Here is a 27898-nt window from a genome sequence, read left to right as displayed (position 1 = left end):
AATAAATAAAATTCTAACTGGTAGAAAAGCAGTTCCTTGGGTAATTTAGTAGTTACAGTGTTAATATGCCACAGCTTGTTTACAACAGTGCAATTTAACTGATACAGTAGTAAAAAAAAGGCTACATTAAATGAAAACTTTCAAAAAGCACTGGTGAACCTATACAACACATACAGAGTGCTTTTTTGACAGCAGTCAAGTAAAAATAAAAAAAGAAATATATAAAAATTGCCTACCCAGGCAAACCATACTCAGTTATCACATCTTGATAGTTGATGCAGTTATAACAGCTTGTGTGGGTGAAGGAGACAGCTTGGCCAAAGGCAGTGCTTCTGTGATAAACATCTGATATGACTGCAGTGCATTACAAGAGAAATTTCACAGTTTAACAAAAAAAAAAAAAAAAAAAAAAAAAAAACCACATCTAAAACATGCCATCCTGTCGTTTTCTGTGTCCAAGCCCAGAGGCCTGAGCTTACACGGGATGAGCCCGCAGAATTCTCTACACTGAATTCTAAAAACAAGATGTGCAGATAAATGTGACAACTTGAAAATGAAGGAATGCAAGTTATTTGGTCTGTTGACAACAAAAGAAAAAATCCCTGGGACTATTTTATAGCAACGTCTGGCAGCGACTATCATTTGGAATGGTTTAGAAAAATACGTCTAACAAATGAAAAGGAAAAGGACATGATACAAAACATACTGCCTGTAGTCTCTTAAAAAACAAAAAGAAACTGGCATATTTCTCAATGATTTGGATAAAAAAAAAAATGTTTGGTAGCTTTTTGTCTTTGTTAAAAAAAATAAAGTTAAAGCCTGCTCAAACTTTAAGAGATTACTTTGGGCTGCCACTGAGTAGATTACTTTGGAAAGTTTTTCCCCCCTTTTATAATGCTTCCATCTAAATAACAATGTTTACAAAGCAGATAACCTCCCAGTATAAACAGCTGAGATTTCTTTCCTACAGAGGTGCGAGACTGGTGGAGAAGGGGGAGATGGTTCAGCAGGAAAAGAAGTGACAACTAGCTGTGTGTGTTTGCTTGTGTGTGTGTGTGTGTGTGTGTGTGTGTGTGGGGGGGGGGGGGGGGGGGGGGGGTTTAAGGCATAACTAGGTGGCTGGGCAGGCGGATGGGGGTAAAGTAACGAGGAAGAGATGGTGCGTGTGCCTGTGACAGTTGGTGTGCAGGGTAGTAGGGGGGAGGGGGAACAGACGGATGAGATGGTGCTAATTTCTAAAGCCTGTTGCTCCGTTCTTTTCCAGTCATCTGCATCTCAGCAGTCCACTTTGCGGAGACTGGACCTGCTGAAGGAGTTCCTGTAAGTCCGAGAAAAAGACATGGTGGTGTTAAAGAGCACACTAATACATGAAAGATGTGTTTACATTTTAATAATCTGAGGTCTAAAATCTGACCTGGGAGTGGATAACTAAAAAAGAATCTTGGTTTAAAGAATGAACAAAGGAGAAGAATACTAGTCATATATAAACCTGTTAAAGTCAACCTAATTTAGAGGATCACACCATATCTTAGTTATTCATTTTCAGGATATTGTCACATCTTTCTGGCAGGTGCCCTAGTCCCGGCTCTGGGTCTGATTTTAGATAAGCAGTCCTCTGACCTCCATGTGCACACAGAGCTGCAGCCAAAAGATGATGAAAACTCAAAACATATGGTGAGTTTCCGAAATCCAATTTCTAAAGAAGTGCACCAATTTTTTTTATTTATTTATTTTTTTTAAATCAAGGACTCTTGTGGCCGATTAAAAATATCTGAAAAGTGTTTTATGTCAGCCTTTTTGCGAGAATATGAGTCTTCAGCCGGCAGTGAGATAAAATTTGGTATTATGTTGCAGTTCATGAAGCACCATGAGCTCATTCTGCATATCCCTGTGTGTAGGCGTGTGTGCGTTTAATGTCTCAAGTTACCGTTGTGTTTGCAGAGTCTGAGCTGGCACGGCTTTGTACAGCTGGGGGATCTTGCGGTTGATGAGAGGACCCAGAGCTTCTTTCAGTTTGTTGTAGTTCCTCTCCAGCTCTCTGTGGTACTCCTTCTGGTCTGGTCCAATCAGGGCCTTATTCTTCCTCAGGGCATCCTCACACCTGCATGAAAAAACAACAGAAAAAAAAACGCACAGTTGGGATTTGCTTTTATTGTTTGCACAGCAGTCTGTGTGTGAGTTGTGGAGCGTGTCATCACCTCTTAGTGAAGTCTTTAAAGCAAAGGCGCAGTTTGTTGTGATGGCGAAACAGCTTTGGGTCCTGAGGAATGTCAGACAGAAAGACCTGCGCCACCTCAAGGGGGCCCTGTGAGGGGGAGAAACTGTTACATATTTGCTGAGGAATGCCACTTTACTTAAAACACTGACACAGACACAGGAAGCCCAATCTTCAAGGAATTAATTCTCCAGAGGATGCCTGCCTTTTGAGACATTACATATTTTATGATTATTAATTCTTTGCATCAGAAACTACAAATGCCAATCGAGCACCTGGTTGACAGTTGTTCCCACACAGCCTTGCAGCACCATTTGTAGCATCTTCGGGTCTGCTGGATCCTGGTTTGTGGCAAATGCAAGCTCCTGAGTCTTCTTCTGCATGTCTTCAATTGCCACCTCCATGGGAACAAGAATAATCTGCAGGAACATGGATGACAGTATGAAGAGATGCACTGCATTTATTTACCATGTGATTCCACTGAAGATAACATCTACCTCCTCCTTGTGGGAAACATTGATGCGCGTCTTTATGTAGGGGAAGGCATGAGATGTTGTCAAGATGGTTTTGCGTTTATACTGCTCGTGCAGGTCACCGTGTGCACGGCCATCCAGCGTGAAGGGAGTGCAGTACATAAAAGTACGCAGGTTGTAGTTCTTGTCAAAGTAGGTGATTCTTTCCTTCAACTCGTATGTGTCAAAGTAAGGCTCAACGTAGGTGATCTGGAGGTAGGCCTGTAACAATAAGCAGTAAAATTAGAAACTTAAACTTGTACAGGTTTATTTTTTTAGTAGTAACACACACATATTACATTACCTTATTGGGATCCAGTTTGTTTTTGTCCACTGGATTGGAGTCCTTAATAATTTCAACCACATCATCCCCAAACTTCACGGAGTAGAACTCCTGCACAATAGAGGGATTAATGTTTTGATAAATGCCACCAGTGCCGTTTTTCATCCAGCATTAAATGCACCTTCTCTAGAATCATAATGAATCAACATGCCTCAAGTCTGTGGGAGATTTCAGCTAATTTGGTGATTGAAGGCTCCTTGTAGACAAACTCCTGCTCATCCAAGTCTCCAAACTGGCAGCCATAAAAACCCACTCGGAAGTAGGTGCCAAACATTCTCTAAACACTACAGATGGGATAAATAAAAAAAGCTGAATTAACTCATATCAGCATGCAGAATTGGACAAAAAATAAATAAATAAATAAAAACAAGAACAGAATGGGATAAAACTGATAGTGTATTGATATTCCTGAACAGCTTTTGGAAAAACTGATAAGTTGCTTCATTTGATGTTTAAATCTGTTTAAAAATATAAATTTTCTGAGAGATGTTAATAAATAGCATGTTTAATAACAGAAGAACTGTTGTAAAAAAGAAGGGAAATACATATGCAAGCTGAGAGACTGCTTTGCACTGTAGAAGTGAAGGGAAAATAAGAGATAGAGTAGTGTCCTGATAAAACATGTATGTAGAATTGTGACAGCATGTTTAGTATTACTTACCAGTAATATGTCATTCACACAGGAGTGGAGTACAACAATTACCCCAAAGCAGTGGAAGGAACGACAAATATTGTCAATGCAAAACAGAAATTACTTTTTTTTTTTTTTTAACCTTATGCAGACTATTTTAAAATCAGGTGAACTTGTTACCTCCCATCCTGAACTCTGAAAAAGAAGACATTTGTGAGATGAAAAACAGGAAAAAGTGCCATGTTTCATCACCGCAAAACCCTTGTTATTAGCTGGTGATCAAACTATGAACTAACTTGGTTGTAGACTTTGTTGAAGGCGTCTTGCAGCTTTCCATGGACTGTAGCCAGCTTTTTGAAATCCCTGTTAGCTTCATGGATGGGCAGCAGTATCTTGTACACTTCATTAATGGCCTCATACATAGCAGCCTGTGGTCACAGGAAAATGGAACATTTCTACACTCAACACTGAATCACATGGCCATCTTTTTCAGCTCCAACTTTATGCTGTGCTAGTTTGTACTGTGTCATCATATCGTCAGTGAATGTGAATGTTACCATGTTAAAAGAGGCAGCTGCTTGCTCCAGGAGGCCCACCAGGCCAGACTCGCTGAAATACTTTCCAGCACATATGCCTTCCTCCTCTGGAGACAGGACGTCATCAGATACTGCTGACTCCTCCAGTATGTTGGAGGAAATATGCTGTGAGAAAAATGAAGAAGTCAGAAAAAGAAAAACAAAGAAAACCCTTAAATCTTTTATTTTGCTTACATGAACTGTTCGTGAGTAGAATGGGCATTTAGATGAAAGTGCAAGCACCAACCTGAAATGTTACGCAGCCAATGGGCAGGTGGCGGCAGTCCTCCAGCATGTTGAGGTATTCTGCCACCAGTGCTGCACTGTGGACCAGACAATGGGCTGCTTCAGCGTGATTTCCTCTCTCAGAGTGTTTCCCTGCCATGTTCTGCAGCCATGTCAGGCGCAAGTCAGGAGAGTTCTGGTAGCCCTTGGCAATCCTGAAGCAGAAAATGGGATCATCAATCAAGTTTCATTTGAAATATTATTTCTGTTTACAGACTTCATACTGGACATGGTTGTACCTGTACATGAGGTCAATTAGCATTTCAGGATCCTGCTGATGCTCTTTCATCTTCACAGTGTCGGTTAGAATCATGTGCAAGTTGAACACCAGATCCTGGACCTGCAGGTTTAAGAACACATACACATTGTTAATTTATTTTGGCATTTGGCTTGCTTGAGAAATGGGTGCAATGAAGACAGTAACTCGTACCTGCTCTGGGAAAGGTGTGTCACGTAGCTCTACATCCACTTCAGCATATGTCAAGATTGTCTTTAATGATCGTCGAAGATGCTCTTCATTAAAGTTTTGTGACGTTCCCACCAGGGAGGACAGAGACATTGTGACCTGCATCTTAACTCGTGCAAAGTTCTGATTAAAGACCAGAAAAAAAAAAAGTTATCATTGGAAAAATTAAGAGTCCGCAATCAAAGCATGCAGATCCTCAGTAAGCTATAATGATACATTTCTAGTCATTCTTTTTTTTAGTAATAACAAAAAAAAACATCAAAATGCAAAACAATGCCTTAACCTACATTTCCGATCTCAAAGTTTTGCCTCATGAGAAGGTAAAGGGATGCAGAGGCATGACTTCTTACAGAACCGACACTACTGCTGCAGTGGCGCAGCAGACGCAGGCAAAGGTCTGCACAAAGTTCTGTGTCCTCTTCAAACAACATCTCAGGAAACTGTACATGATACACAGATCCTTTTCATTAGTACAGTTTAGTCTTTACATTGACATATTGAATATGATAAATGGCATTTTACTTTAGTTTTTTTTTTGCAGATAATAAAATGATTTAATAAAAAAAAATAAAAAAAATAAAAAACTGTCAAGAAAAAGAGATTATTACACTTTTTTGTTTCTACTTGAAATGGCTGGATGGTATGTAAACTGAGGAAGTTATATTTAGTTGTTTTGGGGTTTTTTTTGTTATAAGGATGATTAACCAAAAGGAGGCCAGGAGACACCTGAAGACATTGGGACACTGTTCCTACTGCAACTGCAACTTTATTTATATAGCACTTTTAACACAACCACAGTCGACCAAAGTCCTGTACAGAATAAAACAGAGATAATGATCATAATACAAATACAGTACAAATACACTGTTCCTACCTTGAAAACAAGAGCTCTCTGTGTAGTGAAGCAGTGCTGCAGAAAGAGGGCGCTCTGGTTCCCTGCCATGCTGTGGAGCAGCACTCGCAGAACCCCACCTAGAACACTCTCTTTCAATTCAGATGCAACCACCGTCTAAAAGAGCAGAAGGGGTACGATAAAATGAAGCAAGAAAATGATATATGAAGGACCTTTAGCACATGTAAACAAGTGAGAAAACTTTAGTACATTTTTCCGATGTTATTTTTTTACCTTTACTATAATTTCCAATGTGTCCAGTACAATCAAAGATGCTTCAGTAGCCAAGTTTCCATCCACCACAGACTCCTGTTCCACCTCAGCCTTGGTCCTGAAATTTTTATTTTACAGTCATCAGGATTACATCTAAACTCCATGCACACAAGGATGCAGCATTTAACACAGTAGCTAGTGCATGATGTCGCTTGTAAATTGGGAATATGATAATGACATGGTGTATTATGTCCACAGATTAAGAGTTTAGTTTAAAGCCTCTGCAGTTTACATTGATGTCATGACTGTCAAGGTCATACTTGTCAACTCTGTCTGCATTTTGTCTCCAATGAGTGACGTTCTTTCTCCATCGGACATTCTCCTGGCTGCCATAAGGACTCCTTTCTGTAAGAGTAAATTCATTTCTGTAAATAAGTCACATTTCTGTAAACAAGTCACTACAAGAAAAAAAAAAGATAGTGTACTAATGCTACTTACCTCTGTGGCGACGAACCATCTCCTGACGTGCTCCTATCGTTCCCAGTATGGCTTCTTCCAGGCGGGCCTTCATGTCCTGAGACTTTTTAAATGTCAGGCTGTTGATCCTCTCAAGAGTCTTTTTCCCCTGTAAATCACAGCAACCATAAAAAAGACTGTGCATGTGTGTGTGTGAGAAGGGGGTGACCTGTCCTCCCTAATGAGACTGTGTGATGAATGATAGTGATTACAAAATTAAATTAAATGAATAACAAAGCATTTTTCATTCAATTAAATATTCTATAACTATGTAACAATTCATTATATCAGTACCTTGTATTCGAAGCAGGAAACACAGAGATGCAGCAGATCAAGCAAGCGATTAATCTGAAGTACAGACAAATCAGACACCCAGCGCTCCAGAAGACTTGCATCTGCGTTCTTCATCACCCACAGGAAACACACCAACAGCGTCCTGCTGCACTCGGCAGACAGAGAACTGGTTTGGCGCCCAGCCTGGTGATGGCAAACACACAAACTCAGTGCCAATCTTGTAATCTTCTTCAGAATAAAACAACATGGCTGTATTAGGAACATTAGGAATAAAAATGGACAAAGAGCCATCTACAGGCTGAAAGTAGCAAAGACACTTCAGAGAACATGGGAAAATACATGGAAATACTTTTCACGAGAGTATTTTTAAGGAGTGATCATCTGTCAAACAAGAGGATATACCTCCTACACAGAGGCCGACGTGTGACCCATGCGTCTGTAGGGCACAGGGGAGCAGTCTGACCCTTGCTGATATGACTTACCACTGAGGGGAGTGCAAATGGGTTGGTTTTGGCGTGCGGCAAAGGGGAGCCAGCAATTGCCATGGCAACAGACTGACTGATAGTGTTGCCACTGTCTAGGTCAGCATCATCGGTGTGGGCAGATGCATGACGGACCCAAGTAGGCAAGGAGTCTGCAAAGAAATAAGAAAAGCACCTTCCAAGTATTTCTGCTCCTGCCAATGTGAGAAGTAAATGTACCAATAAAATCCTATATGAGCTGGAAATATTATGCTGCTGACCACAAAAGTCGTAGAGTTGATGCAAAGTCTCCATGACGATGGGGAGGAGAGGCAGGTAGAGCTGAGCAATGTGGGCTCTGACCTGAGGGTCCCTGTAACGGGGGTCTGCATCATGGCTGCACAGCAGGGAGTGTACAGCACTGATGGCTTTTTTATGAAGGAAGAAAACCCTGGAGGTAAAAAAAAAAAAAAAAAAAAAAAAAAAAGAAAGAAAAAAAGTTTCAGTTTTATTTTGTTACTGTGTTAATTTCATATGAACTGATAAAAGATTGTGATTAGTTTGATTTTAGGGATTAAATTCTTAAAACAAGAACACACCCTTCACCATCGGGATCAAGTATGAGAGAGAGTTCAGTAAGCAGCAGTCCAGACAGGAAGTGCTGCTGGCGAAAAGGGACGGAGAGCTCGAACATGGTGGCCACACCCTGGTCTTGCACCATGCTGGAAAATGCTGAACTCTACAAAAGAAATATAAATCCACTCTATAAACCCTCCAGTCAATGCTGTTTGGAAACAACACAAGTTTTCAACACAAGATTATATTTGTTAGTAAATATAATCAAATACAATATATGAAAATCAGCTTTATTCCATTTTTCAGCTTGCTCCAGTACCTGAGAGGTGGTGGAGGAAGTAGAAGGTGAGGGGGATGCTGGGGGGCTCAGAGTTGAGCAAGGCAGGTTGAGGATGACATAATGCTCGTGGCTGCAAACAATGCGAATGAAGTCCATCCTCAGGGCATTCAGAGAGCTGGGATTTTGTGCTGTGTGGAGCTTGTTAAGAATCTGTTGAATACACAAGTTTGTTGAAAGATATCAAAAGTGAAGTGGGATAAAAAGAAAATTACCAGAGAAAAAGGTGTGTGTGTTTGTGTGTGTAGGGGGGGGGGGGTATAAATGTGCACCTGTTTGTAGTAGGAGCGAATGAGGCTGAACACAAAGCCCCGATCCATGAGAGACAGAAGGTCATTCAGGAAGAAGGCCAGACTGCTATTCAACCTCTCCACAAGCTCCACATCCTGACACACACACACACACACACACACACACACACACACACACACACACACACACACACACACACAGGGATTTCAATGGAAAAAAAAAAAGAGAGGATGACCATATTCAAAGACATTAATTATGGTAAGAAAGACACTGGAAAACATTGTATGTCTAAGTCAACCAAACAATGTTTCTTTGCTACATGCAACATTCAATAACTTCCTAATTGACAAGAAAAATGACTACCAGTCAGGGTTCTTCTTCAGCGTACTTAAATCACATAATAATAAAAATAGCTTCTTTTTTTCTTTTCTTTTTTTTTACTTTAAACTTTCATACGACAGAGGTTTAATAATTTTCCTTGATAGATCTGTACCTTGTGATACCGGCTAACAATGTCTGCACTGATGGCGCATACAAGTGCATTTATGTCATCAACAAATCGGTCTGGGAAACGCTGACGCCTCGGAATATCCAATTTTGATGTCAGGAATAAGTGATGAGCCATGCTCTTTGTCTGTAGTCGTGAGGATAAAAAGGAGAAGAAACAATGAAATTTTACCTGTTATAACCAGCATGTGTACTATGTTTTCTTTAGATATTAGCATTTGAGAGAGAGAAATAAATGTATTATAAATTAAGATAAGAATACCAACCATTAGTTGGAAGAAAAACCAAGCCTGCTGCAGTGCTGCTTCCCTCACAGTGCTGGTACTGACTACCCACTGTAATCCCAGCTCCTCGTGGAGCAACTAGACATAAACCAAAACAGCAAGCTTTAGTTCACATGAAGAAACTTTTTTAGAAAGTAGATCAGGGGTGTCCAAAATCAATCCTGGAGAGCCACTGTCCTGTAGGTTTTTAATGTGATCTCTGTTCCAACACACCTGGGTTACACTGAATGGATCCAGCCGCCTATGAAGTTCTCCACAACAACTGATTATTTTGAGTCAGGTGTGTTGGAGCAGGGATGTAAGGAAAACCTGCAGGATTGTTGTCCTCAAGGACCGGAGTTGGACACCCCTGAACAAAATGATCTATTTGACATAATTTGGTGATTTTATATATTATATGCAGTACCAGTCAAAAGTTTGGACACACTTTCCCATTTAATTCATTTGGAAAGTGTGTCTAAGCTTTTGACTGGTACTGTATATGTAATAAAATATTGCAACCATTACCCCTAATAAAGTACACATTGGTTGTATAATCAGTTTTTTAATCACTTCAAGGATAGATGTTAAAATGCAACAAATGATGATGAATGTTAATGACACCCAGAGGTTCTGAATGTGTGAAAATCAGTGTGATAGTTTGACACAAAGAATGCCATTTTAACAGTGTTTTGCAGTAAATTCCAGTTTTACCTTCTTGGTAATCTGCCTTGTGGGAACTGAAAACAAGGCCACGCTGTCCAGAAAGGCAGACATGCGATTGCAGCTGAGGTCGCTTGCCTGACATGAAGTGATGGTGAGGTGAACACACAAACATGAGGAAAGCGATGTGAAAAAAATTGGTGAATGCGAGGGGGCAAGTGGCCAGAGAATTCTCCATGAACTCCCGTGATTGAAAGACTGGTAAGAATCCTAACAAGCCCCAGGCAGAGCTTCTCTCAACTCAACATCAAACATACTGCCTGTAAGGCAGCAGAGTAATGTGTTTAGAATAATAGAGCAGATGTAGTCATTGACAAAAAGAAGAGGTGATATGTAGGATGAGGGTTAGTAGGCGAAGAAGCAGACTCAATATCCCGAGAAGTGTGATAAGGCATTGTGCACCGGAGCTGATCAGAGACTGTGTAAAGTAAAGGTAATGGAGGAGGTGGAGGTAACGGAGGAGGTGGAGGTGAAGGCAAAGAGGAAGAAGGATTTGGCACCTGCTTAAGCTCACAGCTGGAGTTGAGGTTCCGGCGTAGCACAGATCTGGAGCCCCCAGGGGCATAAGCAGAATTTACCCAGGAGTGGGAGCGATCAATACCCTGCCATAAGCCATCGGACACACAAACAAACAACACACACACGCACACACACAAACAGTGTGGCAAGAGGCAAGGAAACATTAAGTAAAGGGAGGGTAATCATCACAGAAGGTATTGCTTGAGGGAAACAAATAAATATGAAGCTACATCAAAGGGCACAAAGAGCGAGGAAGAAAATAAAGTGGGTTGGGGGAGAGCAAGGAGGAACTATAAGAAACATAAGGGACAGAGGCACACAGCATATTTGCATTGACTAAGCAGTGTGATTAACTACTGGAACAGTGTTCTCATTCAACTTGAGATTATTGAATCTGTTGTGAAGAGTAAAGATAAAATCATTACATCAAAATAACTAGTTGAAATGAAAACTGACACATGGCACCAGGAGTTAAAGAAACAATCAATGTATCAGCACACTATAAAATTCAGTTAACTTTTACAACAGTTTAATGATGCTCAAAATACATATTTCATACAATATCTACATTGAATAATGTTTGGGTTTTTTTTTTTTACTATTGGCACACAAGTCCAAACCAAAATCTGGGGTCAAATTTTACACAAAATATTTTAAAAAACAATGAAGAAATTGCATGTCAATATAGACAGTATTGCTTAATCTAAACTTTAACTGTTTCTTATAACTTTTTAAAGAACTTTTAGACAAAAACAAATGCTCTCACCTTGCTTCCGATGATCCTCTGGACCTCCTCATCAGGGGAAACCGGTGAGCTGGCCAGATCGGGATTGGAGTTGCTAATGCTCTTCGAACGAGACAGATGCAGGCTGCTTGGGCGGGCGGTTGCCCTGGATAACGTAGCATACTGAAGAGGCATCTCATAAGACTGGGCACCTGCTATTTTGAAGGAACAGGCACAGATGAGCAAATAAACTAAGATATTTGGTAAAGATGTTAAAACTGTAGTCTTCAGTTGTATCAAAGACTGATCTTGGTCTGGTGACACACCTGCTAGGGGCACTGCAGGCTCGGCAGTGGGCAGGCGGAAGCAGTAATGAATGTAAGATGCCAGCAGACTGTTGCGGCCGTGCTGGTCTTGGTTCCCTTCCAGGTTTTTGTGGATCTGGTTGACCAACAAAGCCATGGCTTCAAAAGCAGCTCGCCCAAGGTTTACTGTAGACAAATAAGAAATGAAGATGATTTTAAACTACAGATAGTGAAATGGAAACAACCTGTGTGTATGACAAGAACTTTTCTGGACTCTAAATTATGACAAACTGTTTTTGCTATTTGTTTTATTAAATAAAAGTATGACAATAGACATTTCAGCCCTATTTCCATAACAGCAACTTGGATTTTCAAACGTCTGCTCACCAATTTGGTTTGCAATGACTGGAGGGTAGACGATGAGCTGGATGAGTTTGTTGAGCAGCTGATGCAAAAACCTGACACAGGTATCCAGCAGAGCCCCTCTCAGTGCTGCTATACTGGCCTTCAGCTCTCCTTCCATGTTAGCCTCGGTTATGATGACATCTTTAAGACGGAAAGGGAAGGAGTACTCCTCCAGCACATACACCAGAGTGAAGAATTTATCCAGATGGGGGTCCTAGAGTAGCAACCACAACACAGACTACAAGTGTCAGGTCAATTTGGCCTATTTTTTTAGAATAATTAAAAATAAAAAATAAAAAAAAAATAATGATAGACGGAATTTCTGTCCAGATACACAGAATCATAAAACTGCATGGGCTCACTGCACATACAGAAACTTCAACTTGAATAACTATTTCAGCACTGCAACATCAAATTCAGATAAATATCTCAAGAACATCACAGTAATTATAATGCTCCTGCCTGAAAAAATAACTTATTACCACTAAGAGAAGGAAAAGGCATATGGAAATGAAGAAAAATCTGTATAAAATGTATATTTGTGTACCTGAGTGTGAACTGAGGAAGCTGCTGTCACCTCAACGTTGAAGACCCCTTTGTGATTATCCACCCATTTCATGCCTGGGAGCTGAACCTGCCAAAGAGATGTCACACATTTAGTCATATCACAAAGAAATAAATGACAGCAAGTGAGCTGATTTTCAAAAAATCTTGGAAAAACACTCACATCAGGAGTGAGTACGGAGTAGCTGGGTGGAGGCTTTTCCACAGATACAGGCAGACTGAAGGAGCCAGTGCGTAGTCGGCCATGCTGCATCAAAGGTATCCACTGCAGGCGGGCAGAAAGATAAGTGATCTTCTTATAGATGGCAAGTCAACAGAAAGAGCTATCGACCAAAGGAGTGTGTGGGTGATGGTACTAAATGTGAGCAAGCTCATGGAGTGCACTCACAGTGTAGCCCACAGGGGTCTCCAGAGAAGTGTTCTGTTTGGTCTGGCAGCTGATGTGGTAAAAGGTGAACAGCAGATGGTGGTTGTCTGTCAGATTGGCAGGAATCTTCATCTTCATCTCCTCATAGAACTCTGGAGACCTTATAAGCAAGAGTTAAACAATGCTGAATGAGGATGTGAAAAAAACTGTTGGAAACACTTCAGAAAAAGATGACTGAATCTTACTTGTTGTGGTAGATGACGGGAGTATACGCTTCTTTCATGAACTCAGCGCAGCTTGACTTCCCAAAGATGACCTGGTTTCCAGTGATCAAAAGAGGCCATTTGTTTAGCATTAGCATTGTAGTTGTAAGGTTTATATTTGAAATTATGCTTTGTACAGTTAAATACCACAAGTACATTGTTGTTCAAAGCACTCCACAACAGCATACAAACTGCATTTAACTGCATTCACAAAACTGCTAAATATGGCCTCAATCAGGTCCAAAACATGAAACTGATTGATTGAACTAATGCGTCTGTAAAGTGCCCTGAGACTACATTGTTGTGAAGTGGCGCTATACAAATAAAGCTGAATTGAATTGAACAAGCTATATTTTATTTCTCTTACTAACGAAGAACATGTTACTTTGAAATATAATAAATAGGATACAATAGACACATTTAGTTTTCTTTCATTATCTTTATTTAATATTCCAGAAACCATCATAAGTAATATCACTATAGGCCCTTTTTCTTAAATTACGCATACGCAACTCACACATGTGCATAACTGCTTCCGGAGGGCAGAAAGCATGACTATAAATTGAACTAGCTCTTTTGTCCATCTTAAACGAGGAAATTAGAGCAAAACCGTATGGTTGTTGTGTATTTGACTACTCTCATCATTAAGGCGTGAAGACACACGAACAGAAAATACGTTTTCACCAGTTTCCTGTGAATTGTAAACAGCCTAGACTCATGCAGTCGACCTTGTAAATTGGCAGCTGATGCCTTGCCACTGGGTATGCAGTCAGTGCTCACTTTTTCTCGAGTTGGCTGTCTGATGACATCAAAGACGGGGATTACTGCCTATCCGTGAACATGAAGGGGTAGTCAATTGACAGCGGCACAAGTAGCAGGCAGCATGAGTGCATAGCCGAAATTGTCAAGGTATGCCCTGGGTCCACCATGGTTACTGCATTTCAGTGAAAAAAAAAATTATCACTAAGCCACTTGTTCAATAAATGCAATAACTCTATAACTAAATGAACTGGCAATCATTAGCTATGTTTACATGGACAAATGTGTAATATTCATTCATTATCCGTATCGCTTAGTCTGATTAGGGGTTGCGAGGGAGCTGGAGCTTATCCCAGCAATCTTTGGGCGAGAGGTGGGGTACACCCTGGACAGGCTGCCAGTCTATTGCAAGATGTAATATCCAATTGAAATCATTTTTATCAGAGAATTCCAGCTGACGTGTTTGTACATGTGCTAAATAAAGTGCTCCAATCAGTTGTGATGAACTTATTTTAAGCTATCATAATCTGAGACTGTTGTTATTCAGAGTCAGAAAAAAACAATCAAGGATCTCTGACATCCTATTGTAGATGGCCAGAGTTAGTTCTGTTCCTCTGCTTCACAGTATCTTGATTTTCTCCACCAACAAAGTCAGCTGGTTCGGCCGTCAAAATCGTGACTGGCGTTGCTTTAGACGGCTTCTTAATCACACCAAAATAATTCTTGTGATTTAATAATACCCTTCTCTTATTCTGATTCTTCTGATCTGCTTCTATATTACACTTTACCAAAGTTGTGAAGATGGAATAGCATGCAAAAAGCTTCTTTTCCCCTCCGGATGTAGTTGTGCACAGGTGCGTGTGACATTTATATAAGTTGCGTAAATAGGCCATTGTCCTTGACTTCAACTCACCGGTAAAGCTTGGCTGGGGTCCTCCCCTGCCATGAACTGAACCTTCACAGCTATGTTCCTCACTGAGCCCTGACGACTGCTGAAATTTAGACTTTGTGGGTAAATGTACAGCAGGTTCCTGACAAGTCCATAAGCACAAGACAGACAGGGAAAAGACAACGACAAGACTGTAAATTAATGTAAATCTACTAAATCAAACATGAAGTTTGCAATTTAACATGAATCAGGAAGTAGGTTAAAATTATATAATTTTTTATTAATTACTCTTAAACTATAAAAGATTTTTATGGCTTATTCTAAAAAAAAAAAAGAAAAGAAAAGACTACAAAAATTAATTTAAATGGACATGGAAAGAATGTGACCCAGTACTGGAAGCGCTTACTAAAGATTACCAAGTCAAACATTTGAGGTGACTATAGTTCAACTTTTAAAATATCAATAAAATTGCTGTCTCAAAGGGTACTGACTTATTATACCGTTGCCAAAAAAAACCCATCTATAACAGTTAGTGCACATACTATGATACAGCTCATTATGAGGTTTTTTTTTTTTAGACACACGGCAGCTACGTGCAATAATATACGTGCATGTATTTTGCAAGAGTTTAGGACAAAATTAGAATGCCATGGGATAAGCTTTAAAAAGGGTCACAGAGACCAAGGCCGTGCACTTGGTCTGGGATCGAACCACAACTGAGCTAATATTTCACTATGTTGCCGCATGTACGAATACTATAAAAGGAGCACGATCCACTGGATTAATCTTCCAGTGGCAGGTGATATGTTGCTGTGTACTGCTATGAGAGGAATATGCACATTTTACACTGTTCATTTTTAAGTTTGCAACAAATTTAAGAAAAAAAAATTTCTGAGCTGGTTTAACAGCTAGAAAAAAAGGGAAAAAAAATTAAGAACTTTAAACCAGTGATCTGAGTAAGGACAACTATCAAAATGTTCTGGGGCCTGTGTCTGCTTTGTCTGGCTGCGAGTTTGAGTGCAGTCCATGCAAGCCCAATCAGGAAGACCAACAAGGTGAACGGGAAAGCAGCACCACAGGAGGAAGTCAATGTACTCATGTATGGCGTCATACAATTAAGTGAATCGCTTAACTACGTTTATGAAACTACTGAAGCAAAGATGGAGAAAATCAAGCAGATTCTGAAGAGCCATGAGGGGACTCTCCAAAAGCTGGGGACGCAAGCTGAGCAGGCTGCAGAGGAGGAGAAACAGATGAAAGAAGTGATACAGTTGCTACAGGTAAAATAAAAAAAAAAACCAGCACAGAAATATGTAAACAAGGGCTTTACTGTGAGAAGCTGGATAGTTGTATTGTTACAAGACACATAGTGTTGGAACATGAAAAATGTTGAGGGTGTGTTGAGAAAATCCCCATCAGATTAAACCTCTGCAGACATAACAAAGCAGCTCGTTGGCGAACTGCAAAAATACAATGTCAACACTATACCTAAAATAAAACAGGTTTTTCTTTAGGGTATAAAACTACTCCATGCCTTTACCATTCAGAAGCATTGAATAACTCTCCTACTGTTTTTTATGACTAGATTATATAAATATATATATATATATATTTTTTTTTTTTTTTCTTTAATACACTAAAGAGGTGCATGATATCTTTTTGGGACAACCAACTGCACTTGGACTGCAGCTGAGAAAGAGAATAATACAGGCAGATGCTCTTTTGATAGACCCAGATGGCGACGCAACAGGCTCAGACCCAGATGACAAAAGACAGACTGGACAGCATTGAGAAGGACGAGGTGCAACTAAAGACAAAAGTAAAGGAGCTGGAGATGCATCTCAACGACTTCGCACCCATCGACATCAAGGAGCTGAAGGTACTAGAAAGATTAAACTATGTCACACCAGCTTGGTGACTATTTTTTAATATTCAAACACCAGTGAATAATTTAGTTTAACTTTATTCCCGTTTTTAGGAAAGAGCAGAGGAGAACTCCAGCATTTTGCAAAGTTTAAAGCTCTTCACACAGTTTCAAAACGAGATCATCGAGTCTGAGAACAAGCAGCTCTCCAAACTGCAGAAGATGGTAAATTACGTATTTGAGATCGTTAATGATCTGAATTATTTTTCAATTATTTTGAATGATGATGTATATTCAACTTTGGTGTATTTTCCCCCTCATTTTCCAGAGTGAAGCTCTGGCATAACAAATAAAAACGCATCACTGATGGACTGCTGCTTTGGATGCAAAAAGTCTTCATCTCAACTCCCTCCAGACATTGCACTCCCTTCTTACCCTGCAACGCTGTAGAGCGACTGTATTTCTGTAAAATATTTTTGTCGTTACTTTGTTCTTTTTGTCGTGGCTCGTCTAGTTCTTTTCAAATTTTTGTATCTTTGTTTTATCTTTGATGATACTTTTTTTTTTTTTTCAAATGAAGTTGTTAAATTATTAGACTATTTTTCACCATTTTTTGCCTTATTGTTAAAAGCATGCCACAGCTAGAAATCAATTTCACTTTGTTATTTATATATTATATTAAATAAATTATATCGCACAATAAGTAAATAAATATTTTTTTTTTTTTTTTTTAAAAAGTGTTTCTGTTTGGATTTTCTGCTGTAAAATTGTCCAACCTTCTAAAACTACAAAATGACTTAGAGGAAGAAAACAAATCAAGTTCTCTCTCTCTCTCAAAAAAAAAGAGAAAGATCAATAATCACTCGCAAGGGGAGTGAACTGTGCATGCAAGGATTGGGTGAATGTGCATTAGTTCTAAGGGTCAACCTACAGCCTGTGTGTGTCCTCACCTGTAGGTGGTGTGTGGTGTGTATACGTGACGAGCAGGGAACTCTAGCACCTCTTTGGTTGGGCGAACACGTGGGTCTGGATAAGGCTTCACATGAAGCAGTTCTGGTGACAGACAATAATGCGGGGAGTCTGGCGCTGGGGAAATATCAATCTTCAACTGAGCTGAGGAACAAGATTAAAAACTGCATCAAAAATCATCCATAAACATCACATATACATGCACACATCTGTACAATACTACATAAATATCTTTTTGGACTATACAAGTGTGTCATCTTTACCAGTGACAGGCCTCAGTCGCCGCAGAACAGAGGACGGTCTGCGCATATCAGCCAGATACTTGTAGAGGTCTTCATCGCTCAGTCTATCTCCCTCCTTGTTAATACACACAAAAAAAACTGAGTTTGAACTCACAGTAAAATCATATTTCAGTCAGAAGATTCTCGTTTATGGTCTTATTTTCAAGATAATTGTCTTGCTCTCATGAGTTTCTGCAAAGAAACATTACTGGTGGATTTTGGGTTGACAATTTGACTTTTTGAGTTACTGTCAACAGTAAGTGGTCCGTCACCTTCATGGCAAAAAAAAAAAAAGCAAAGTACTGATGGCCAAAGTACGTAGTCAAAATTCAAGATGTTGTGTTTGATGTTATTTTATTGGAAAAAAAAAAAAAAAATTCTCACATGGTTTGCGTTATTTGTTTATAACTGAAAAGCTACTTGAATGCCTTCAATGTATTAAGAATCCGGTGCTTTAAAATCGGGGGTTAAAATTTGCATTTTGTATTATTATGATAATGGGTCTCAAAAATAAAGCAGCTCATACCAAGCCAAGGGGAAAAAAGTGTTATTATGTACAATATGAAGTCTGAAATGGAAAAGTGTTGTGTTGCGGCTTCCTTTTCCTAAAGCCGCTGAAAGGTGTTGGGTCCTGTAATATTGGTGACGCGCTTCGTCCTTTCAAAGAGATGCTGGATCCAGTTGCGTTTAAGATGGTTTATTTTTCATAGGATCAAGAGAGGCCCCTCTCTTATGGAATAAGCTCCCAGTTAGTGTTAGGGAAGCAGACACCCTCCCCACCTTTAAGACTAGGCTGAAGACTTATCTTTTTGATAAGTCCTATAGCTAGGGATGGTTAGCATCCCTTAGTTATGCTGCTATAGGTTTAGACTGCTGAGGGACATTTCCTGATACACTGAGCTTCTTTCTTTTTCTCTTTATCTCTTTCTTTTACCCCCCCCCCCCAAAACAGTGTTGCATCATTAACATGTATGTCTCCTGTCTCAGCAGGTCTCCCTGGCCGGGAGTAGCAGTTCCTGTTGTCTGTTGTCTTTCTGTCCTCTTCCCCCCACACAGCAGAGGCAGATGGCTGCCTGTCCTGAGCCGGGTTCTGCCGGAGGTTTCCTTCCTGTTAAAAGGGAGTTTTTTCCTTCCCACTGTTGCCAGTGTGCTTGCTCAGGATGGGAGATTGAGTTGGACTCAACTCAATCTGTTGGTTTCCTTACATAGGCTGTTATGAATTGGCCTTCATTATGTTTTCCCCTCTGTCTGTAAAGCGTCTTGAGATGGCATTGCCGTGATTTGACGCTATATAAATAAAGTTGAATTGAATTGAATTGTTGCTATATATATATATATACAGAGAACGTGCTGTGATGACTTGACAGAAAATAAACCGGAATAATATTGAAGAAAACACACAAAAGGCTAAAGCAAAATACAAAGGAATAAAGCGAAAAGCTGTCAACAAAAATTACAGCTACCCAGCTGCCTCTCCCAAACATTTCCCCAAGTGAGAGTGTACCTTTTAAAACTTTGCGCCACCCACATGCATTTACAGCTAACCGCGCCCACACGCGCACACACATAGTGCTCCCCAGAATACATGTCTTCTATATGTTGAAAGCACTGCCGTTACCAATAGTATTTAGCACTTTACTGAAATGGGTTCCTGCAGATCCATATATATATAAACAGTGTGTAAATATCGTTATAATTTATTAAAGATTGGGGGTGCAAACTAAGGTTTTTAGGTTTTGGAAGAATGACATGCATCATTTTGATGGGAATACTGAACTTCAACAGGTAAATAATCAAGATCAGGATTAAATCAGGGTTTTACCAAATAAAAAAGTCAAAGACTTTACTTTTGATAGAAATCTGACCTGTTTGAAGAAGTTGGTTACAGTAAGTGTTGCTGGGCGAAAAGTGGCAAAATTACAAATTTCATCCCCAACGCTCATCCTCTCAAAGCCCTTCTTCTTCCTCTCATTCCAGGTTCCATGGCTCTTTCGCTCTAGCAGAACATCAAATCAAAAACTTTTTTGTGAGTGTAACTGAACATACATGACTGTGGATGTAACAATATGAGAACGTTGGCGGTTAGCAGTACCAGAGTCAGAGTCTGGGTCGGACCGATCCAGACCTCCCACACTGCTGACAATGTTGAAGAGGTGAATGGCTGTCCAGGCAAAAGGCATGCGAAAATGACCAAGACGACTACATGACTGCTCTGCCTGAAGACGAAGTTTCTCCAGTTTTTCCTTGTGCTGCAGTGAAACAACACAAGATAAATAGGCTGAACAGACGCCAAACTTGAATTTGAATTGGCAGATCAGACATGTTGACAGATATTGCAGCTACCCAGACATAATTGAGAAATATTTGTGACTAGACAGTAAAAGGTTCAACGTCCATAGTTGCTGCAAGCAACAGAACATTACAACATCTCAGACTAGAGCTTGGCTCCATTACCTTGGCAGAATCAGATTCTTTCATGACCATGTAGGGTTCACAGCATTCACCGATATCTCCTTGCTGAAGAACTTTTTCCAACTGGAAAAAAAAATAATAAAAATCAAGCCCATAACTTGTCAAACAAAAGCTAATATTTTTTACACAGACAAATTTACTCTTTATTTACAAAATGTATTTTAAGTTTCTCTGTACCTTAATGACCAAGAAGATATCAGCAGAGGGGTATGTAATGGAGAAAATGGCAGAACGGGCCAATGTGGATATAGCTACGTGTGGTGTATGAGGCTTAAGCAGTCCCTTCATCTGATCCGAGTTGAGGTCAAAGTAAAAATTCTCTGAGATCTGTTGGTGGAAAGATAAGTGGGAAACAATGAAGGGAGGGGACGGGAAAGATGAGAATGGAAATGTACATCAAAGGATTTTAATTGAATTTTGACTTGGTGATCTCAGCTGTAAAACTACTTAAACCTTTTTGAGACAAGGGAAATTCAATTAGCGAAGTATGAGCTCAGCATTACGCATGTTATTTCACTGAGTGTATGAGAACTCGTTATAAGAACAGTCAGTACAAAGCATAGAGCGCAGACAGGACTATACCTTTTTCTTTTCCTTAACATCGTAGAGGGCAAGTGACCCAAATATTGGCTCAATTTCAATTTCAAACCTGGAAAAATAAAACAGTTATACAACCATTGTCCGATAAGGAGGGAATTTAGATATTAAAATGATGTAAATCATATCCATAATAGTAATAATGATAAAGAGAATGAAGACATAAATGTCAGGTTTATATCTTCATGATGCTCACTTCAGAGACAGACACTTGACCATGATCCTCTGACCACAATGTTCCTTTGGGACTTCGGGAACAGAGCATCTCTCCACTGCTTCATCCTGCCACAGAACACAAAGCCGCACACCAAGATGACATTTACATAGATGTCATGGCAACGTACTGGTAATGAAACAGCAATGTGTACACAGACGAGAGCGAGAGAGGGAGAGAGAAAGAGAATATAGAAAAAAGAAACACTATGGAACCAGTCCGGCAGACATTATTAACTTTATGGGAACATTCAATATTGTTACCCTGAGCTGAACAAATTGCAACTACATGCTCAAACATATCTGCCACAGTCTTCTGCTGGTCTTTTCTAGTTTAAAATAATAGATTTCTGTCAGAACTTTGTATTTAATTCTGTTGTCAGATATATGAATTCTTCATGGATTACTGTAGATGGTATTTTGTCTACCAAAGGCTGCAGTTTCAATTCAGTGCAAACTGGAAGTAAAAAACTTGAATAGACTTAAGATAAGAAATACTGAATGTCAGTGTATTTACAGTGCATTTACTCCTCTCCCAGTTCTAATACTGGCATGAAACTGGCAATATGGCAAGGAAACTGATTTTTATTTCAACTCCCATATTAACAGATGAAGGCGCAAAGACCAGATGTAGAGTTTTGCTTCTGTGTTTAGTTTTGACACGTGAAGTAATGAAATATTTGTTATTGACAGGTCAATCATCATATCGACATCACATATGAAATAATACAACTTTTATCGTAAATTAGGTTTGCAGACAACATGGCAAATACATTGAAAATACAGTTGTGCCGCACTTTGACAGATGAAATTGTAAATGCTGACCATCCACTGACTGGATGAAGAATAACAAACATAACTATAATAAACTAGTAATCAAGAAAAACACTTATATGTGGATTAAGGCGGGTTTTTTTTTTTTGCTAATTACACATACTAGTTTAATACAAACCTCATCAGGAGGAGGGTACAAGCCAAGTAGGTCGCCGTGGCGCCCCTGCATGCGTGCCTCAGTATTGTGACAATCCATGTCCTCTGCAGCTGTCCTTTCCAGCACAGATGGAAACAGAGCATCTGGGGAAGAGTTCTTCAGGTCGAAGATGCTGGAGGCCCAGCTGCCCCGAGGAGTCTCATCAAGGCTTACTGACCGCCGCTTTGCGTCATCCTGAGTCAAACAAAACATAGGGGGTGAGATCATGTGCTTTTTCTTTCCACAAGCACTGATGTGATGTATTATAAGAAGAATAAATGTCTGATATCCTTTAAGGTTGTTACCCATTTATTATAAATCATCTGGACAATGAGTAATGGATACAACAGATTCACTTATCCATTAAGGATGCTGACTAGAAAACAACTCGTATTGCTCTTCCCATCATTATGGCTGTCCATCATTGCCATCTTTTTGTCCAAGCATGAAATGATGAAGGTTTATGAGGAGTGACTGCTTTTAGACTTTCTCTCCTTGCAACATTTAGCCTTACTTAAAAACCCTAAATTGACAAACTGACCACTAAGTGTTTCAAGTCGAAAGTCATTTGAACATCACTATTAGCAACCTGGTCTTCCTGGCGCTCAGCAGCAGCAGCCTCATCCAGTTCAAATGTCTGCTTGACCAGCCCTCGCTGCCTCTCCCTCTGCCGCACAGAGTTGTGGGGGGTGTATACAGTGCTATAGCTCTGGTATCTACAGGAAACAGCAGAGTTGTCAAAATAATCATGCACATGTCAATTATGTGAAAGAAGAATAGGGGACAGTGTTAGACATCATTAAGAATTAACAACAGAAAGAGCCATGGGTTAATTCAGTTGCTAACCCCACTGCAATCACTTACTTTCTTTGAATGACAAGCCATTCATCTGTGTAGACTGCCAAAGCATCTCTCACTCTGGGATCCAGAGAGCTACTAAGAAAAAAGCAGATTAATAATGAAACGAAGCATGTTTTCAATATTTATGTGTGTTCAGAGTCAAAGAGAAAGGCTTTATTCCTCTCTCCAGTGATATTTGTCCTCCATTACAGTAAATTTAATGCTCTGTGTGTGTGGTAATATCAGAACCAAAAAGGCACTTTGGGTAAAATTCTAAGAGCTGGCTAATGACAGATGAACTTACTCCTCCTCCTCAGGCAGAGGGGGCTCAAGTGTAGTGCATTCTTTTTCCAGCTGGAGGAGCTCCAGATCATCCTGGGGGAACTCCATTAGCTGTCTGAGGGGGCCGGGCTCCACCCCAGGAGCGTGACTGCTGACATACTCCTCGAAATCCACGGGCTCAACCACCTCCGTCAGGGGCAACTGTCAGTTGGCATTAGACTGTTATTTACCCATTACTAAGACATGAACATCCCAGTAGGGTATAATCTGATCATCTGGATCAGAAAGATTTACATAGCACAGTACAGGAAGGAGACACACTGCTGTTATTGTAGAACGGCTCAGATTTTATAGCATTCACACAATAACAGGTTATATAATTAATAAAGATTAATTTTATTAGAGCAGTAGTCCTTTTTTTTTATTCTGCAACCTTTAGCTTTTTTTGTTTTGTTTTTTCAAGTGTTTTATTTATATCAAGGTTTGAGCATTGGTTTTGCACTCAAGAGTTAAAAGGTTTAAAAAGGTCACACAAAAACTTACTGAACACTCTGCATTTTATATCCTGAGAAGGATAGAAAAATGATGAAGTTTTAGGTTCGGTCTTTTAAATCTCTTGTTTAGAGGCATAAAATGTGGCTTTATCTGCACCACATCTAAGCTAGAATCTCCCACCGGTGCTATGCTGATAGCCAGAGTGGGGTTTTCTCTTTGTTTTGTTTTATTACAAGTATAATTCTCTAAATAAACCTGCAACTTATATTATAGCTTGTGGTTTTTTGATGAGTTCATCTAAATATCAAAATAAAAAAAAATGTTCTTGTCCAAATTATTTGTTGGGTGTTTGCAGAATATTTACACATTTCTCTTTGAATAACTAAAAAACTACAAGGACATCTTCTCTGTGATCAACAAAATATATATAGCAATCTCTCTTTCAGTTGTTTTCTTTTTTTAAATGCGCATCCATACTGAAAGCTGAGCAAAACAAACATGACAAAGAGCAGACACAACAATAAGTTCCAAAACCACCTTTCCACACAGCTTGCTTGCTACTTCACAAAAAGCCACTTTTAGACTTCGTTATTGGACCTTTAAAACTGCAGACGTGTAACTTTCCATGTTAAATACAGTATGACTCACAGGGTGCTGAGCGCCTCCTCGTTTCTTGGACAGCTGAGGTGATCCATAGTCTCTGGACACTTGTTTTCTTACCTCTGCAGCAACCGTTCTAAAATTACAAAACCCAAGTCAGTCAGAGAGTAATTTAGCATATAAAATAATTAATCAGTTATTGTCAAAATTTGTGATGATAAAAAAAACATCTAAACAAACACATTTGTGTGGATGCATATATCTGAAATTATGACAAAGAATGCTTTTTTCCAGTCACTGTGATGGCAATTTCCATCCCCCAGACTTAGCATCTGAAATTGTTTGAGTTGAAACATCCATCTGCACTTTCACGGTTCAGATTAGAAGTTTCAGAGATATATCCAAATCATCATATACCCCTTTTCCTATATAGTTTTCATCCTGTAAGTATGCTGAAGGGCTGTAGCCCCTCTGGATTGGAACATTGATATTGCACAAAGGTGGTGAACAAGCTCCCAGGAGCAGGCACAGTGCCAGATCTCTGTCCCCGACCATTCCAGACTAAAAACAAATGGTAGGCTTAAAGAAAGACAAAGCAGGAAGAAAACAAGTCCTCTCACAGAGACACCAAACAGCTGCTCCTTTAGATCCCCAAAACTGTCTGGTTTTCTCATATAAAACAGCTGCAAAAGTTTCAACATTTCCATCCAGACAACATTCTCAAGCTAAGGTCTCCGCTTTCCTTTTAGGAACTGTTGACACAGAGAGGAAGACTTATTAGATCTGCTAATGTTTTTAATATTACACAGGCTTCCACAAAACATAGATTTTAGTTTACGTTACTTCATAAAGTAGCTCAAATTATTAGATATACAAGTTGCATTTCTGCAAATCCCATCTTAAAACAGGAAAAAGGAAAACGAATGACTGCAAAGGTTATAGCCAGAACAGCCTTTCCCACCCTTTCCTGCATCCTGCACAAAACAATGGTCTTACACGTAGTGAAGGCAGGATCTGTGGAATGCAACAGGAGAATGAGTTTATATCCATGTAGGATGTGTTTTGGTCCACTATGTGTGGCAGATTATAGCAAGTGTTCGAACATCCCTATCCAGGATTGTTTTCCTCAAAACAAAATTGTTAACGTGATGAGATCATTCATTTGCAGTTCATTAGTAAAAATCGGACTAGTTTGTTTTTATAAACATATAAATGATGTGGTTTTTAATAGCAAAGAAATAAAAATAAATAAATAAACTGAAGATACAACAACTTGTTACAACTTGTCTGGTGAAGCCAAGTTTTTTTTCTTCTCTTTTTTAAAAAACGTACGTTCTTGAACTAAAGTTTAGTTTCAAGACTGAGTCCATGGATACTTAACTTTGTTGGATTCTTGAAGGTAATTAGCCCAAATTGTGTTAATACTTTATGTCTAGTTTATATCACATTGTCTTTTAAAACACAAAGCTACCAATCTTGTTTTTATCAGGTTTAGTACACCTTAATGGCAAACTAGAATACTAGACACCCTAGGCACAGAAAGTGGTTGACAATACTCTGAACAATGTCTGATACACAGTTTTGTTAAAGTCACACAAGTGTCGGATATCTGTTCCGAAAACATATTTTCCTATTTTAGAGTGTAGTTTCACTGCAGTTTTTAAAATTTGCATCGTATAGTACTCATTTTTCTAAGCCTTTCCAGTCCTAGCATACTTGCTATGTGTGCATAGGGTCCGGCAGGTCGCTCTCACGCATTGCAAGCTGTAGATGTTAAACAATAACTTCTGTCTTGTCTCACCGGTTGATCTTATGAGCAAACGCCCTCCTGTCAGTCGCCGTCGATGTCATTTCTTCTTTCCATGAAAAAAAAGTCTTCGAGGTCAAACTGAAAGTATTCTCCTGTTGTGGTTTCTGTCGGTACCTTCTTGTGTTGGGATGCAGCCCGCTTCCTTCTCCACACTAGGACCAGACAAGGATCCCTCCTTGTTCCTCCTAGCGGCTGGGAGCTGAAGCAGGCATGGCCGTCAAGCTACTGTAATACCAACACCACTTCCGGGTGAATTTCAACATAAAAAGCAACCATCTTCTCTAATTAACTCCTGATTCATTCCTAAGCAACGGAGGAAAATTTGTTTATTATAAAATACTTAATGGCATATTTGTTTTTAGACTTGAAATACCTTAAAATGACAATTTATGTTTTCTTAAATGCTTTATTACTTTGGAAATCATCACCTCAGTACCGGTCTTGCTACACCCATACGCTACTTTGACTAACTTGTCCACCACCAGCTCAAGCACAAATCTCACCTGACCGGTTTACGGCGAACAGTTTAGGGTTTCATTTCTGTCAAAAAATTAAGGAAGCGATCAAAAGGACTTTTAAGGTTGGTTTCTCTTTCAGAGTTTAAACTTGTCTTTCAGAACCGGTCTTTGATGTTTCCCCGCAGTTACTCGATCAAATGAAGATTAAAAAATATTTTTCTAATTTCTACACAACTCCTCTGCAAAGACTCAATGTGTTAGTGTGACAGGTTTGAACTAGGTGGAGGAGGGTATACTAAATTTTGTAGGTTAATAAGACAACGGAGCGTTTCATAATGGGACCACACCAGCAGATGGCGCTGTCCACTATGATTACAGTAAAAGAGCCTTGCATCACCAGCGATTGTTTAAGATTCAGTCCTGAAATTTGACCTCTCCAAGGACCGCTGCTTGCGTATATAAAATATAAGAAATAACCTTATGTATTGTCTATATATACAGTCTATTAACTATGGTGACTGCATTTGATATCAGATAACTCATTAATGCATGGATATTTTTTTAAAGTCTCAAAGAAATACATAAACACCAAGTGGGCCATAATTTCGTTTGTTTTTTGCAATTATGGATTTACATTGCCAGTTACTTTTCCCTTTAACAGTTTATGTTGTTGTCGATTTATAATAAAATTAGGTCCTGCAACCTATCCCTCCATTTCTCCATGCCTCCAATGAGGAAATTATTTAGCACTCACACTGCTGCAGCCCAGCCTGCCATCCCCCTCTTTCTGTTTCTACCCCACAGTCATCCTATTCAGGACCCTGGAGAGCTGCTGCAGGTACTCGCCTGTCCTCTGTAAGATGGCTGATGAATGGCATGAATTGTATGGGAGAGATGAAAAAGATGGAGAGAGAGGATTGGGGGGAAATTAGCCTTACATGACAGAGGCTTGGCTGTAGCTGAGCAAGGACAGACATCTCTGGGCTATATGTTTATGCATGGAACAGCACTTAGAGTTGCATCCGGGCTCACAGCAGTCACGAGTCTTGTCCATAGTCACTGCTAATGAAAATAAATGATGCCCGCATTCCCCATCACTCCCCATATCGGCACGTTTCCACCCTAGTGCCAAAATTCATCTTTCTTTTGCTTCTGCTTACATTTACTGAATTGTATTTTATTAAACAACTG

General features: G+C 39.6%; 1 protein-coding gene across 2 annotated transcripts; it reads right to left on the bottom strand.

Annotated features, from left to right (window-relative positions):
* On the bottom strand, window positions 1–26385 carry dock6 (dedicator of cytokinesis 6). 2 transcript variants are annotated; one of them, XM_079252849.1, is made up of 49 exons: window positions 26241–26385; window positions 24488–24575; window positions 23367–23545; window positions 23087–23155; window positions 22812–22938; window positions 22205–22417; window positions 21236–21321; window positions 21025–21091; window positions 20620–20769; window positions 20425–20505; window positions 20063–20219; window positions 19836–19966; window positions 17953–18046; window positions 17671–17833; window positions 14881–14998; window positions 13191–13261; window positions 12967–13105; window positions 12742–12843; window positions 12562–12648; window positions 11997–12228; window positions 11631–11795; window positions 11347–11519; window positions 10562–10663; window positions 9342–9437; window positions 9062–9202; window positions 8589–8702; window positions 8299–8469; window positions 8003–8142; window positions 7685–7854; window positions 7425–7576; window positions 6943–7125; window positions 6631–6757; window positions 6453–6537; window positions 6154–6250; window positions 5902–6036; window positions 5315–5467; window positions 4992–5150; window positions 4801–4901; window positions 4524–4716; window positions 4259–4402; window positions 3998–4129; window positions 3882–3896; window positions 3222–3347; window positions 3032–3121; window positions 2713–2949; window positions 2491–2634; window positions 2199–2305; window positions 1928–2101; window positions 1–1318 (listed from the first exon to the last, which is right to left on the bottom strand). In XM_079252849.1, exons 1-49 carry the CDS (start codon window positions 26288–26290, stop codon window positions 1276–1278), a joined length of 6273 nt encoding a protein of 2090 aa, XP_079108975.1. In that variant the 5' UTR covers window positions 26291–26385; the 3' UTR covers window positions 1–1275. The 2 variants fall into 2 exon arrangements, with proteins under 2 accessions (XP_079108975.1, XP_079108974.1); XM_079252848.1 differs by lacking the exons at window positions 1–1318; window positions 1928–2101; window positions 2199–2305; ... (2 more) ...; window positions 3032–3121; window positions 3222–3347 and having other exon boundaries at window positions 3359–3896; window positions 23087–23158.
* Window positions 26386–27898: the final 1513 nt, after the last annotated feature.

Source organism: Telmatherina bonti (genome assembly GCF_933228915.1).
Source record: "Telmatherina bonti genome assembly, chromosome: 14".
Lineage (NCBI taxonomy): Eukaryota > Metazoa > Chordata > Actinopteri > Atheriniformes > Telmatherinidae > Telmatherina > Telmatherina bonti.
This window is presented reverse-complemented; position numbering and strand designations above follow the sequence as displayed.